The sequence below is a fragment of the Aquarana catesbeiana genome, linkage group LG02 (genome assembly GCF_042186555.1).
Source record: "Aquarana catesbeiana isolate 2022-GZ linkage group LG02, ASM4218655v1, whole genome shotgun sequence".
Taxonomy (NCBI): domain Eukaryota; kingdom Metazoa; phylum Chordata; class Amphibia; order Anura; family Ranidae; genus Aquarana; species Aquarana catesbeiana.
In genome coordinates, this window is record NC_133325.1 from 628,543,156 (window position 1) to 628,558,347 (window position 15,192).

Sequence of the window (15,192 nt, forward strand, 5' to 3'; positions counted from 1 at the left end):
TGTCTTTGCCCTGGGCGCTAAATTACCTTGTCCCAGCACTGCCCACAGTTGATTTCTTCACACCAAGCTGCTTGCCTATTGCAGATTCACTCTTCCCAGCCTGGTGCAGGTCTACAATTTTGTTTTTGGTGTCCTTCGACAGCTCTTTGGTCTTCACCATAGTGGAGTTTGGAGTGTGACTGTTTGAGGTTGTGGACAGGTGTCTTTTATACTGATAACAAGTTCAAACATATGCCATTAATACAGGTAATGAGTGGAGGACAGAGGAGCCTCTTAAAGAAGAAGATACAGGTCTGTGAGAGCCAGAAATCTTGCTTGTTTGTAGGTGACCAAATACTTATTTTCCACAATAATTTGCCAATAAATTCTTTCAAAAATCAGACAATGTGATTGTCTGGATTTGTTTCCACATTTTGTCTCTCATAGTTGAGGTATACCTATGATGACAATTACAGGCCTCTCTCATCTTTTTAAGTGGGAGAACTTGCACAATTGGTGGCTGACTAAATACTTTTTTGCCCCACTGTATATTGCCTGGAGCAAAGTGCAACTTGGAGGAGGGCCAGCATGACTGCTGTGGGCAGTTGAGGCAGAGTGATTAGTGTTGTGATAGGGAAGGGGGTAATCCACTTACCTGATTGGTGGGTACCGAACTGATGGGGGTGTCCAGTAGGGAGTAGAGGGGAGGAGGATCTTGTCGGAGCTCAGTCAAAGCTTTTCACAGAATCAGGAAGATTTTTCCCGCCCACCGTCCCTTGTTTGTTTGGTCTGGGGTGCTCCCTAGCCATTTTCTGGTAATAAAGGAGGGGATCAATTTTAAGTAGCGGGAGTTTTTGTTTAGAGTGTGTTTTTTACATGGCCATTCAATTTATGGGTTTATTTATTACTAGTCATAGCAATGGCAGGAGGTCTATTGGGTCTTTGAAGGCGGTGCTGGATAAAATACTGGAGAACTAGGGGAGTTGGGCCCTTCTGGAGGTATGGGTGTCCCTTCCTAATAATACAATGGTAACATCGGGGTTTTAAGTTGGTTGTATCTAGTAGTTAGTGGTAATTGTCCCTGAGCCTGTTTAAAGAGGAAGTAAACCCTGGTGGGTTTTACTTCCTCTTTATTTCCCTGCAAAGGTAAAGCATAATAAGCTACTATGGATGGCATAGTAGCCCATTATGTGTCACTTACCTGAAACCGAAGCCTGCGATGTCACCGCTGTCCCCACTAGCAGCGAGCGTCCATCTTCACCCCTCTTCCTTCTGGGGCCGCAAACTCCGGCTCTGTGACTGCCCGGAGTTGCGTGATGTCACTCCCGCGCATGCGCACAGGAGCCGGCAGTCACGGCATGACCCCTATTAGAAACTGCATTATGTGCTCTTTCTAAAGTGCGAATGCCCTGTAGACGTGTAGTCATCGGCACATGGCTTTTTTGTAAATATCTCCTAAACCGTGGTGGTTTAGGAGATATTTCCAGCACCTACAGGTAAGCCTTAATATAGGCTTACCTGTAGGTAAATGTTGTTGTACAGGGTGTACAACCACTTTAGGTTGCAGCTGGGGGCCTTTCATGGGGTGACAGATACAACCGGTTGGTCAAGAGTAAATAGGCCTTCAAAGACCTTAAACTAGGTAGGATTAAGCTGAGGTTTTTGTTTACTGGTTATGTATTGAATGTATTATATGCATTACAATTGTTTATGTTCATTTTCTATTTCAATTGTTTGTAATAAATGGCTGCTATGGCCATTCGACTCCAAGGGAGGGGGTCAATTGTTTATTTTATAGGTAGCTGAAGCCTCTGCAATCTGCGCATCCCTCAGTCATGCAGTATTTTTATACATCACTCTTGCATATGAATAAATTAAAAGTTAATCTGGAGAAAGAATAGCCTAATAACATTCAATGTTACCTACATTTGCACAGAATGAATATACACGTAGTTTCAGAGTAAAAATTGATTTGATTTTTTTTTTTTTGCAAATACCTCCACCATGTGTTATGTTCACAAGCATTAGCCCACTGTTATTCCAATGAACAGTAGTGCTTTGTAGTATTAGTTTATTTATGTTTAGATTATTTTCAATTTTACTGCTAATGGCAAGTTAAACACATTCATTTTTATATAAAAATAAATTAATTTAAGTTACTATTAACAGTACAACTTTGAATACAAAACTTGCTTAACTGCTGCACACGCAAAACATGTTCCACCCCAATGCATGCACTTGAGACCTCAGATCAGTATCATTTCATACATTTTAGAATTCAAGGCATAGCCGATGCATAGACATCAGACCCCAAGTCAGCCTCAAACCCTCATGTGGAACATGTGGAGTAATAAATGAAAATATGCGCTCTCTGAAAATATACTATACTTTCATTCAAGATTTTGTTTTATATTTAGTGCTTTATTTACCATTTTTTTCTGCGCAACCATTTGGTAAATCAATAACTAATCTGTCTTTTTAGTAATTTTAGATCCTCCAAGAAATATTCACATGAATTTTAGTTCAACTGAGCTTGAAATTACATGGGAGACGCCAGAAACCTTCCACGATATAGAAAACCATTGCTTCCTATACAGTGTTAAAATAAACGGGGTAATATGTTCTATTTCATTTATTTTTGTTTGTAGTTTTAATTACTATTGGAAAAAGATTGTAGCTTCTAACCTCTATTCAGTTCTAAAAAAGGAATCTATATGCAGCCCTGCTACTGAATTGTATGCATAATAAATAATTATGAACTGGATTTAGTAAAGCGGAGTATGGGCCGAGATGTTAACATATTGGCATTATTTTCTGAACAATGTGATATTATACATTTTTATTTCATAACTAGCAACATTTTTTTGGGCTTTATTAACCTCCCTGGTGATATGATTTTTAATGCAGAAAGCAGTAGAATTGTTTTGCATGTAAATTTGGCGTTTTCTATTGTAGGCCTGTAATTCTTAGGAATAACTCACTTAAATCTGTCCAAACAAGAGTCTAGTAGACATCCCGGGGCAGGTATGATAAAGTTTAAAACACAAAATCATAAATTATAATATAATAACAAATAATAATACATTTTATTCAATACATTTTAGTCAATAATATAATCAAACCAAAAACACTGAAAACATTTTTGTCCAAACAAGGGTGCAATATTACTATTCATATTGCTTCAGTAAACATCCCAGTTATGATAAATTTTGAGACAGGGAACTGCACAAAGTCTGACGTCACAATCAGGACAATGGAACCTGGTTTCCTTTCGTATTTTCTTTCAACTGTCATCACGCTTTGAGCAACAAACCACGCACATCCTTGTGGGTGCTGACTTTTTCTCAGTTGGTGGGATGTAGTCCATGAAGTGATGACCAGTCAGGCGTTCTGGGTTGACAACGCCAGTAGCACGACGTCCAGCTCTATTCACAGCCATTTGTGTTTGGTGGTTCAGAAAGATAAGTTTGGCAACTTTCCAAACAAAGTCAGCATGAACCACAGGCTCTCACTCTTTTTTTTTTTTTAGCAGAATGTAGGCATTCCATAAGCATTGCTCAAGAAGATGCCTGAAGATCTTCTTGTAATAATTTTTTTGTTGTTTTCTCATTGCTGGATAAAATGTTATTGCTTGGTTGGCTCTGTCAACACCTCCCATGGTGTTGTTGTAGTCTAACACTACCTGTGGCTTCATTATGTCTTTCCCACCTTTTGTGTGTACCATAATAGTGGAGGTGTTATGGATTGTACTCATTAGGCACACATCTTTTTTGTCACGTCATTGCAGTGCCATAATTTTGCCTTTCTGCCAGGCAACCATTTCTCCAGTCTTGAGCTTCTTATTCCCAAAGATTGGCGGCATATCACGTCGGTTAGCCCTAACGGTTCCATAGGCATCCATTTTGTTCTGCAGAAGGAACTCATATAGTTCAGGAGATGTGTAAAAGTTATCTGTAGTTACACGATAGCCCTGATTTAGCAATGGCTCAATCAGTGAAAGAACGGAAGATGTTACCATTCCATAATTACTGTATTTTGAGTTGAATTTGGTTCCTTTCCCAGTGTATAAGACAAAATTCCAAATGTAACCAGTTGTCACTGGTTCACATAGCATGAAGGATTTTACGCCAAATCGCGCTCTCTTTAATGCCATGTTTTGTATCCAGCTGAGCCTTCCCTTGAAGGCCATTAGACTTTCATCTATGCTGATGTCTCTATCTGGCACATAGCTCCGTTGGAAATTCTTCAGAATAATTTGATATACTTCCAAAATTCTCTTGAGTTGCTGGATGAGTAGTTTCATCAAATTCTTCATTGTTTTCAAAGTGCAAATACTTCATTATCAGGGAAAATTTGCACTCTGACATGACCGTGCCAAAGAATGGAGTGGCAAATAATTTATTGGTTGTCCAAGACCACTTCTGCAGGGGTTTCCCCACCAGTCCCTGAAGAAATATTAGGCCCGGAAATTTCCAAATGTCCTCTTTGGTTAATGGTTCCCACTTTCTGCTCTTTTAAAACTTCCGATGTGTAGCAGCTTGTTGCTCTTGGTACTGGTTTGTCTCTGTAACTATTTTTTCAATAACCTCATAGGTCAAATATAGTTGTAGGTATGCCAAGGGGTTGTCATCTTTAAAAACCACTTTCATACCAGGTGCTCCAGTAAATGGGAATCTTGGGGCACTGTGTGATCCATACTGCAGTCAATAGAGCACCAAGTCCGCACATCACTGAGCTCAGTTGCAGTATCGTCGCTGAAATCACTTTCTGTGTCTGATGACGAATTTCCCCACAAATTGTTTTCACTCAATTCTGAAAGTGATTTTGTATCGCTATCACTGTTTTCCAGCAGGTCATAAACCACTTTTGATGTAGAGGCACGCTTTTTGGATGCTATGGTCGTTCTCCAGTTTCAAGGCAGAAAGAACAGTAAAATTGCAGGCAAGGGCACTGGACAAAGCACTGAGAGGCAAACTGCGGTCAAATGATTTGATACAGTAATGTAATCCAATAAGATTACAATGTATTGTGTGTGTTTGGATTTATACATTTTGAATCTGCCACCGGTTCCACCCCCCCGCATCGCGACGCTCGCAGGGAAGGGAAGCCGGAACACACAGAGCATCGGGCGGAGGATCCGGCTGCAGGACACAGCGGGAATACATTGCGGGATCCCAGGGACAAGGTAAGTCACCTCTTCCAGGATCCAGCGATGCAATCCCAAGTGTGGCTCGGGGAGTCCCGCTAATGGTACTGAAATTTCACCCCGAGCCACACTCAGGAATACCACCAAGGAGGTTAATGTGTATATAGGATAAATTCTCAAAAAAAAAAAAACATAGCCTATTGCCATAGATTATTAACACAGAAAAAATTGTGCTCTTAGTGCAAAAGAATAAATGTAGCAACCTATTTTTCTGACACAAGGAAATACTAAAAAAATTAATCTAAAAGGTGCACATAACCAATCTCTCTGTAGGAATCAATACAAAGTTATGTGTGGCAAAATCAAATTAATTCATATTAAACCTTAATAAACAATGTGCATCACATACAGAAAATGGTGGAGTAGGGGAGATTAGGAAGACTAAATCCAATTCTTTCCAACTGTCTTCTTGTAAACTGGGTTCCGAAGAAAAAAAACAAAAAAAAAAACAGGCAAAGTAAAAGTAAACAAAACCTTAAAGTGGTTGTAAAGTCAGAAGGTTTTTTATCCTAATGCATTCTATGCATTAAGATAAAAAGCCTTCAGTGTGCAGCAGCCACCTAATACTTACCTGAGCCCATTTCTATCCAGCGATGTCCACGAGTCCCTCGGCTGTCCGGGACTCTCCCTCCTGATTGGCTGAGACACAGCAGCGGTGCCATTACTGTCAATCAAGTCAGTTAGCCAATCAGGAAAGGGGGGAAGGGCCGAGCCGGAGCTCTGTGTATGAACGGATACATGGAGTTGCAGCTTGGCTCGGGTGCCCCCATAGCAAGCTGCTTGCTGTAGGGGCACTCGACAGGAGGGAGGGGTCAGGAGCAGCTAAGATGGACCCGATGAAGAGAAAGATCCAGGCTGCCCTGTGCAAAACCACTTCACAGAGCAGGTAAGTATAACATGTTTATACTTGTATGTTTTTCAATCATTTTAAGCCTAGTGCACACTAGAAGTAGTAGCAGATCGGAAGACCTTTTTTGGTCATGCCCCTTCAACAGGATGCACCAGCTGCAGCACACGTGGGTCAAATGTCGGCCTGTTTCTATTGAACCGTCTGATGCTGCCCGACATTCGGCCTGTGTGTGTGCTAGGCTTTAGAGAGATCCTCTGGAGAAGGTCTCAGCATGATTCTGAACTGGAAAATGGAACCAAAAGGTTCTTTACAGCAGATAGCTGCCAACTCCAAAATTTTCTTTACAGTTGTAATAGCTGTAATAGTCTTGAATGCCCTACTAAGCTAGCACATTGAATCAAGTCATACACCACAGCTTCGGGGTGCCCCTTATCAGCCAGGGAGGACCAGACTGGATAAAAACCTATTAACTTAATTATTATTAAACTATTATTAACTTCAAACTATTATCTACTGTTAGGAATAGTCCTGGAGTGAATACAAAAAAGTACAATAGGTTAAAGAACCCTGTCCAAAGGCTTTTGTTTTTCCTGTAAACCAGTGTTGGAAGTATCTAGAGCACACTTCCCTCCTACTGCTCAATTGGCTAAAAACAAACCCACAGCTAGCACAGGTGAGCAAGGTTGAAGAGATCTTGGCTAATTGCCCTCTACTGTTTGTATTTAATTTTAGGATATTAAAGATGAGATAGAGGGATATTCTTATAAAACAAGTAATTTGCAGTTAAATGAAAAAGTTACCGTCTTTGTGAGAGCAAAATGGAAACATTTCTGTTCAGACAATAACAGTTGGAGTAGATGGAGTGATCCACACATAAAAGGCAAGTAATATTACTGCTAATTGTTTAACGATTTACAATAGGTTAACACTTGTACCAACATGTTAATTACCAATATGTTCTGTAAAATAAAAATAAGTGTGGCGCTAAAAAGAGTGTCCTTTATTGGGCAAAGCCAAACAGAATGGTGTCTGGAGGGCAATATGCACAACAAAGATTATTAATGAAAAAAAAAGTCCTGTAGGGACTGTTGATTGACACCAACAAAACAAATAAATCAAACCACAAGATGAATGGATAAGTAAAAATGGGTGAATCATAAATAAAGTAGAGTGGCATATAAGGTGAACCAATATACACACCAATATATGTGCAAAAAAAAAGGGGGAATGATGTAAGAGGAACCACAAAACCCAACAATAGGGAAGAGTAGTTCTAAAATAAACTATGAAAATGTGAGGATAGTGTACATCACAAGCATATTGCACATGAAATAAATTGTGTATAAATTTGTGAGGGTTGTGCACATCACAAGTGTATTGCACAAAGGATAAAGTTAATTGTGTGGAGAGAACCAATGACTAAAAGTACCAGGCTGCTAATACAATAAAAAGTCCATCCGGAACTTATGTAAGTGAAGTGATGACTATAAGTCCAAATAATACAATAAAAGGCGATCAGCAGCCACCAAGCTCAGTGTAGGAGGACCAATGGATCCAAAGATGGCATCCACGAGTTGCGATCATAAGCATCTGTGTGAGAGGTGTAGGCATAAATACCCTTACCAGAGAAGATGGACTCCCAGTCAGCGACTTGGGAGTCAAACGGGCTTGTATCGGAGTAGGGGGAGTAGCTCCTGGTTCCCAACGGTTGAGGATAATGAAGGAGTGGTAATGTTCACCGACTCGATCGCTCTGATCTCACCGACCTGTCACTTCAAGGGTGTCAGTGGTAGGTGCTTGTTAAAGATCCAGCTTCGTAGGAAGGATGTCACTCCTCAGAGATGAAGGGGAAAAAAAAGAGGCTTCCCCATAGTGTAAGTCGGCTAAGAACCAGCTTTATTAAAATAAAGTAATAAAAACACTCTGGCTCTTTAAAAAAACAAACAATGAAAGTAGCGCTAAAATACAAATGGTGGCAAGACAGGCATAACAGACCCTACGCGTTTCGTCCGATAGGACTTCTACTGGGGTATATGCTCGTCTGCCACTTGTGCCTGTATATATAGATAAACTAATAATAATCAAAGTGTGACAGCTGTTCGCGCCATGTAAACCGTCATTTCCGGGTTGTGGGAAAATGGTGTCCGTATCCATCATGATCCAATCACAATGATGCTAAAATCGGCCTGAAACCAAGCCTCAATGTGAGTAGGCCAATCATAGTAGTGCCGTATGTCACGTCATCAGAACCATGTCAAAGGGTGGGTCACATGATGTCACTCCTCCTATAGGGTCTCAGGACGGACAATGCAGTATCCAGTAAGGCTCATCCTTGTCCTCAACCTATCACGGGCGACAGGGATGAAGTGTAACATCCAATCCGGGGATGTGGTGAGGACATGTGACGTCATTCCGGCGTGCATCCGGAAATGACGAAGACGCAAGTGGTGGTGAGCCGCAAAAGCGTACCACAACTCGTTCTGATAGGAAATGTAAAGCGGAAGTATTAGAACTTGGAGCGCAGTGCGGTCCAACTATCAGTGGAAAAACAAAAAACATGGATATATCTAGAGACGCTGACATGGCACGAACATGGCTAAACTCAACAGTAAAACAAATACACAATGGAAGTGGACAGTGTACTGTATCGCTAAAACCAAATTCGATAATGAGGTATATGAGTCCCTGTCATTATGAAAGTTGATATGTAGCTAAAAAGGAAAACATCTGTACGTAGACGTATGAACTAAAAGGCTCAAAAGGATTCCAAAATTATACACATGAGCCAAGTGATAAAAAATGTATGGGTGAAGGGAAAACTGTATAATAAACTGGATGAATTAAACGAAAACCTCTATATTAATTTGAAGATGGCTGAATTGAATAGCGACCAGCCCCATAAGGCTTAATGACTATATATCCAATGTACAGATATATTAGGCGTAGGGATCAATCATCCAGCCCGTATTCAAAGGGGGAACGGGACTAGTCTGGTACCCTAAAGAAAAACAATAACAATAAGCCAGAAAAGAGTTATGACTGATTAATAAAAGAATTAATGTCCCATTCAATGTTAAGGCCAAATGACGAGTAACACTTTAATTGGTGTATCCAGAAAGTTTCCAGTCTGGATACGCCCCTCTTCATTGATTCTACCCTCCAATGAGGGGTGAATTTATCAATAACTTGGAACTGGGTTCCATTAGGATCTTGGTTATGACAATGCCGAAAGTGTTTGGGTACACTATGGTTTGTAAGGCCTTTTTTAATATTGGCTATGTGCTCATTCCCTCTAATTGCAAAAGTACGTATCGTGCGCCCCACGTACTGTTTTTTACAGGGACACGTGATCAAGTAGACCACGTATCTGGTGTCACATGTCAGAAAGTGTTTTATCTGGTACTCCTTCCCAGTGGAAGTTTTCCTTTTTAGCTACATATCAACTTTCATAATGACAGGGACTCATATACCTCATTATCGAATTTGGTTTTAGCGATACAGTACACTGTCCACTTCCATTGTGTATTTGTTTTACTGTTGAGTTTAGCCATGTTCGTGCCATGTCAGCGTCTCTAGATATATCCATGTTTTTTGTTTTTCCACTGATAGTTGGACCGCACTGCGCTCCAAGTTCTAATACTTCCGCTTTACATTTCCTATCAGAACGAGTTGTGGTACGCTTTTGCGGCTCACCACCACTTGCGTCTTCGTCATTTCCGGATGCACGCCGGAATGACGTCACATGTCCTCACCACATCCCCGGATTGGATGTTACACTTCATCCCTGTCGCCTGTGATAGGTTGAGGACAAGGATGAGCCTTACTGGATACTGCATTGTCCGTCCTGAGACCCTATAGGAGGAGTGACATCATGTGACCCACCCTTTGACATGGTTCTGATGACGTGACATACGGCACTACTATGATTGGCCTACTCACATTGAGGCTTGGTTTCAGGCCGATTTTAGCATCATTGTGATTGGATCATGATGGATACGGACACCATTTTCCCACAACCCGGAAATGATGGTTTACATGGCGCGAACAGCTGTCACACTTTGATTATTATTAGTTTATCTATATATACAGGCACAAGTGGCAGACGAGCATATACCCCAGTAGAAGTCCTATCGGACGAAACGCGTAGGGTCTGTTATGCCTGTCTTGCCACCATTTGTATTTTAGCGCTACTTTCATTGTTTGTTTTTTTTAAAGAGCCAGAGTGTTTTTATTACTTTATTTTAATAAAGCTGGTTCTTAGCCGACTTACACTATGGGGAAGCCTCTTTTTTTTCCCCTTCATCTCTGAGGAGTGACATTCCTACGAAGCTGGATCTTTAACAAGCACCTACCACTGACACCCTTGAAGTGACAGGTCGGTGAGATCAGAGCGATCGAGTCGGTGAACATTACCACTCCTTCATTATCCTCAACCGTTGGGAACCAGGAGCTACTCCCCCTACTCCGATACAAGCCCGTTTGACTCCCAAGTCGCTGACTGGGAGTCCATCTTCTCTGGTAAGGGTATTTATGCCTACACCTCTCACACAGATGCTTATGATCGCAACTCGTGGATGCCATCTTTGGATCCATTGGTCCTCCTACACTGAGCTTGGTGGCTGCTGATCGCCTTTTATTGTATTATTTGGACTTATAGTCATCACTTCACTTACATAAGTTCCGGATGGACTTTTTATTGTATTAGCAGCCTGGTACTTTTAGTCATTGGTTCTCTCCACACAATTAACTTTATCCTTTGTGCAATACACTTGTGATGTGCACAACCCTCACAAATTTATACACAATTTATTTCATGTGCAATATGCTTGTGATGTACACTATCCTCACATTTTCATAGTTTATTTTAGAACTACTCTTCCCTATTGTTGGGTTTTGTGGTTCCTCTTACATCATTCCCCCTTTTTTTTGCACATATATTGGTGTGTATATTGGTTCACCTTATATGCCACTCTACTTTATTTATGATTCACCCATTTTTACTTATCCATTCATCTTGTGGTTTGATTTATTTGTTTTGTTGGTGTCAATCAACAGTCCCTACAGGACTTTTTTTTTCATTAATAATCTTTGTTGTGCATATTGCCCTCCAGACACCATTCTGTTTGGCTTTGCCCAATAAAGGACACTCTTTTTAGCGCCACACTTATTTTTATTTTAATTTTCCTACAATTTGTCTGATTGTGGTGTTGGCTGCTTTGCTTTGTGGTTGGCGCATTATTATTTTTGAATTCTGTAATATGTTCTGTGTTTGGAATAACAGTAAGATCTGAACCAACTCTGCTAGCCCATAATGCACACACCATTAGATTCATTTATAAAGCAGACAAAATGACTTTCACAAACCTCTGGTGAAGAATCCATGCCCATTCATGCCTATGTGTTTAAACAAGAGTGACTGATTCTGCACCAGAGAATGTTTGTGAAAGTCACATTTTCTGCTTATAAATAAACTCATAGCTGTCCCTTTAAGCAGTTACCATCTTCTACAGTGTGATTGATTACATTAGATTATTAAAATGTGTTCAGCAGTAACAACATAAACATCTTTTGCTTATGCATTATTAATACATGGTTGTTTGTTTTTTTTGCTTGTGGTGTTCTATTTAGCATACAAAAGCTGGTTATTATTGCTGTGTCATTCTGTTGTATGCTGATTTATTTATTACACTGACTGCACATGTCCATTCCACATCTCCCAACTCAGTTATCTTGTGGCTATGGAAAAAAATAAATAAGCCTGAAGCAGCCTGTAAAAGTTACCTATCCAGCAAGTGTGTAAGATAGGGTCAGTATCCCTTAAAGGGTGGGGCTCTGCCATGTTTCCAGCCAGATTGGCCTTCCTTTCTCCAGTGAATATATACACTATATTGCCCAAAGTATTGGGACACCTGCCTTTAAACACACATGAACTTTAATGGTATTCCAGTCTTAGTCCGTAGGGTTCAATATTGAGTTTGCCCACCCTTTGCAGCTATAACAGCTTCAACTCTTCTGGGAAGGCTGTCCACAAGGTTTAGGAGTGTGTCTATGGGAATGCTTAACTATTCTTCCAGAAGCACAATTTGTGAGGTCAGGGACTGATGTTGGACGAGAAGGCCTGGCTTGCAGTCTTCGCTCTTCTTCATCCCAGAGGTGTTCTATCAGAATGAGGTCAGGACTCTGTGCAAGCCAGTCAAGTTCATCCATCCCAAACTCACTCATCCATGTCTTTATGGATCTTGCTTTGTGCACTGGTGCGCAGTCATGTTGAAACAGGAAGGGGCCATCGCCACACTGTTCTAATATGTCTTGGTATGCTGACACCCTAAGAGTTCCCTTCACTGGAACTAAGGGGCCAAGCCCAACCCCTAAATAACAACCTCACACCATCCACCATCTCCAGCTCCCATTCCTGAACGGCCAGAAACTCCAAATCTTCCTGTGCCCAGTGCACTTCCAAAATGTTCAGTAGCCCTTCTCTGAAATCCATGATTTCGTCCACCCGCCACTCCAAATCACTCCCAAAGTTAGGGTCCCCTGTCAGCTTCACATACAACAGTCCCAAGCCGCCGTAGCTTAAGCCTTCCCTTGGGCTGTCATCTGCTATCCAGGGACATGCTTGGGATACATGCCACCGGAGGGCTCTGTAGCTCTCATCCAGCTTCATCTCTGCCCAGACCAGCCTGCTTAATTCAGCTGTCTGCTCCTTGTGCGGTTTTTCTCCCAAAAACCGCACCCGCAAACCGTACTGCGACCAGTACCTTTCCTAGATGGAGGGGAGAACTTTTCCCTGGTGTCGCTGCTCACGCGCTTCTTTCCAGAGTTTGCAGCGAATAGAATCACACCATCCCAGCAGGACCTGCTCTGATACTGGTCCTCTGTGCTGTATCTGCATCTCTCGCAACCTCCTTCTAAATTCCTCCTCCATGGTGGCTGGTATCTGTACCTCTCCTCTCCTCTCCTGCTATCCGGACCTTGGATCCAGGTGGAAGTTTGGATGTCCCAGACTGCAGAAAGCGTCCCGCTGCTTGCCACCAATGTCACGGAACGTCCCACACTCCGCTTGAGTGTTTCCGTCAGTATACCACTTCCTCCCAGTCTGAATACAGATATCAAATATTCCAACCGCTTCCAAGCATAAAACAAGGCGACACTTGCTTAGATGCTAACATGGACTATATCTTAGAACCAGAATACAGTCTTATATACAGAAGATGAGGTTCCCCCCTCCTGCTCATATTACTCTAACAATACAAATGTAACCTAATTAACATGAGCTAGTTTACTAAATCATTTACCCAGACCAGATGACTCAGAGACATGACCTGTAGGACACAGACTTGTGGGCACCGAGCTTCACACAGTTACAGAGTTAATTATCATAAGTACAACCACAGGACATTTTCTCACAATAGCAGAAGCTCCAATAAGTGTCGGCCAGTCTCCTACATTGTATAGAGGACTACGTGATCAGCTCACTCAATTAACATGTTGAGTTCAGAATCAATCAAACCAAGAATAGTCTCTACATACATCCTGGGAGATATTGTGGACAAATATTACTGTCCCATTTTAAGTAGTCCAAGATATATTTTCTCACTCACCCTGTGTCAGGATAGCACAGGGTGACTTAGACATAAGAGAGGTATGGGGAGCTGAAACAAGGGCATCCCTTACTTAACAAGAGATTCTGAGTTCCACGGGCCCTCCCGTCACAGAAACCTTGTGAGGAGAGAGGGAGTCCATGCAATACAGTACTAGTAGCACAAGGCATTGCCCTGAATACAGGACCAAGGTCCATACCCAGGAAGAGACTGGCACTCTGCAGGTATGGGGCATGTGAGTTTCTGCTACCCCTGTGTCCTTCCAACAACTGAGTAATCCTTGTGATTGCACCTTGGGCACAGTGTGGGGCATGCAAAGCATTTCTGTTCAAGACACTTCTGGAGAGAGAGGAGCCCCAGGATCTATGTGTGCTATGAGATGATTTGCCCTGGGAGGAGATACAGGCTGGAGTACTGGAACTATTGGGCCTTCAGCTGCAGAGTCCATTAGCTCTTCTGGCACTGAATTGCTAAAGTTGGATGAGTTGCGGAATGATTCCCCCAAATGAGCAGAGGTCAAGTCGTCCCATGGGGGCACAAAGAGCCAAGCCAGGGTATGGAAACAGCAGTTGACTCTTTATATTACATTGGGGAGGTGTGCTCCCTGGCTGTGGGATCATCAGCAGAGGTTTGAAGACAGAATACTTTGTCAGTATTGGTTCCCAACCCAGAGAGTTCAACCCATGGGGGACAGTTGTAGACAATAACAAGGGTACTAACCAAGCAAAACCTTTACAACCAAAGTCAATATTTACATACAAGTTTAGCCACCTATATTTCTTAGTTTACCTAAAGTTTTGATATACAGTATCCTCCGGTAACTCAGTTTTAGTTGCTCAGATTCATGACGGGTTATCTTTAAATTAAAATCAGCTTCTATCTTTTTATCACTGCCATCTTCCAGTGATTTCCTGACAAAGCAGTGACCCAACAAGAAAAGGCTTGGAAACTTTGAAATTTATGTTATGCCGTGTACACGGACAAGCCGACCGTGTGTGGGCTTCATCGGACCTGCAGCGGACTTTTTCGGTTGAAAATCAGATGGACTTTAGATTTAAAACATGTAATGCCGTGTACACACGGGGCAATTTAGGTAACAGCGATCACAGGTCAATTAGTTTCAGTATAAATCACACAAATAGGAAACATAAAGGGAATACAAAGACACTGAATTTCAAAAGAGCCAACTTCCCTAAAATACAAACCTTGCTAAAAGGCATAAATTGGGATAAAATGTTAGGAACAAAGAATACGGAGGAGAGATGGGTTTGCTTTAGGAGCATATTAAATAAGGGCATTAGCCAATGTATCCCATTGGGTAATAAATTTAAAAGAGCGAACAAAAGTCCTGGATGGCTTAACTCCAATGTAAAAAACGCATATAAAAGCAAAGGAGAAGGCCTTCAAAAAATACAAGTTTGAGGGATCATCCTCAACATTCAGACTTTATAAAGAATGCAACAAGAAATGTAAGGGTGCAATTAGGACGGCTAAGATAGAACATGAAAGAGGAGAGCAAAAAAAAATCCCAAGAAATTCTTTAAGTATGTAAA

General features: G+C 41.5%; 1 protein-coding gene across 4 annotated transcripts in view; it reads left to right on the forward strand.

The window, feature by feature from the left end:
• Positions 1 to 15,192, forward strand: part of LOC141128851 (interleukin-5 receptor subunit alpha-like) — a 205,732-nt gene that overhangs the window by 161,489 nt on the left and 29,051 nt on the right. For all 4 annotated transcript variants that reach the window (XM_073616423.1, XM_073616424.1, XM_073616422.1 and 1 more), the window contains 2 exons: positions 2,462 to 2,592; positions 6,768 to 6,915. In XM_073616423.1, coding sequence (XP_073472524.1) covers positions 2,462 to 2,592; positions 6,768 to 6,915 — 279 coding nt within the window. The remainder of the gene's footprint in view (positions 1 to 2,461; positions 2,593 to 6,767; positions 6,916 to 15,192) is intronic.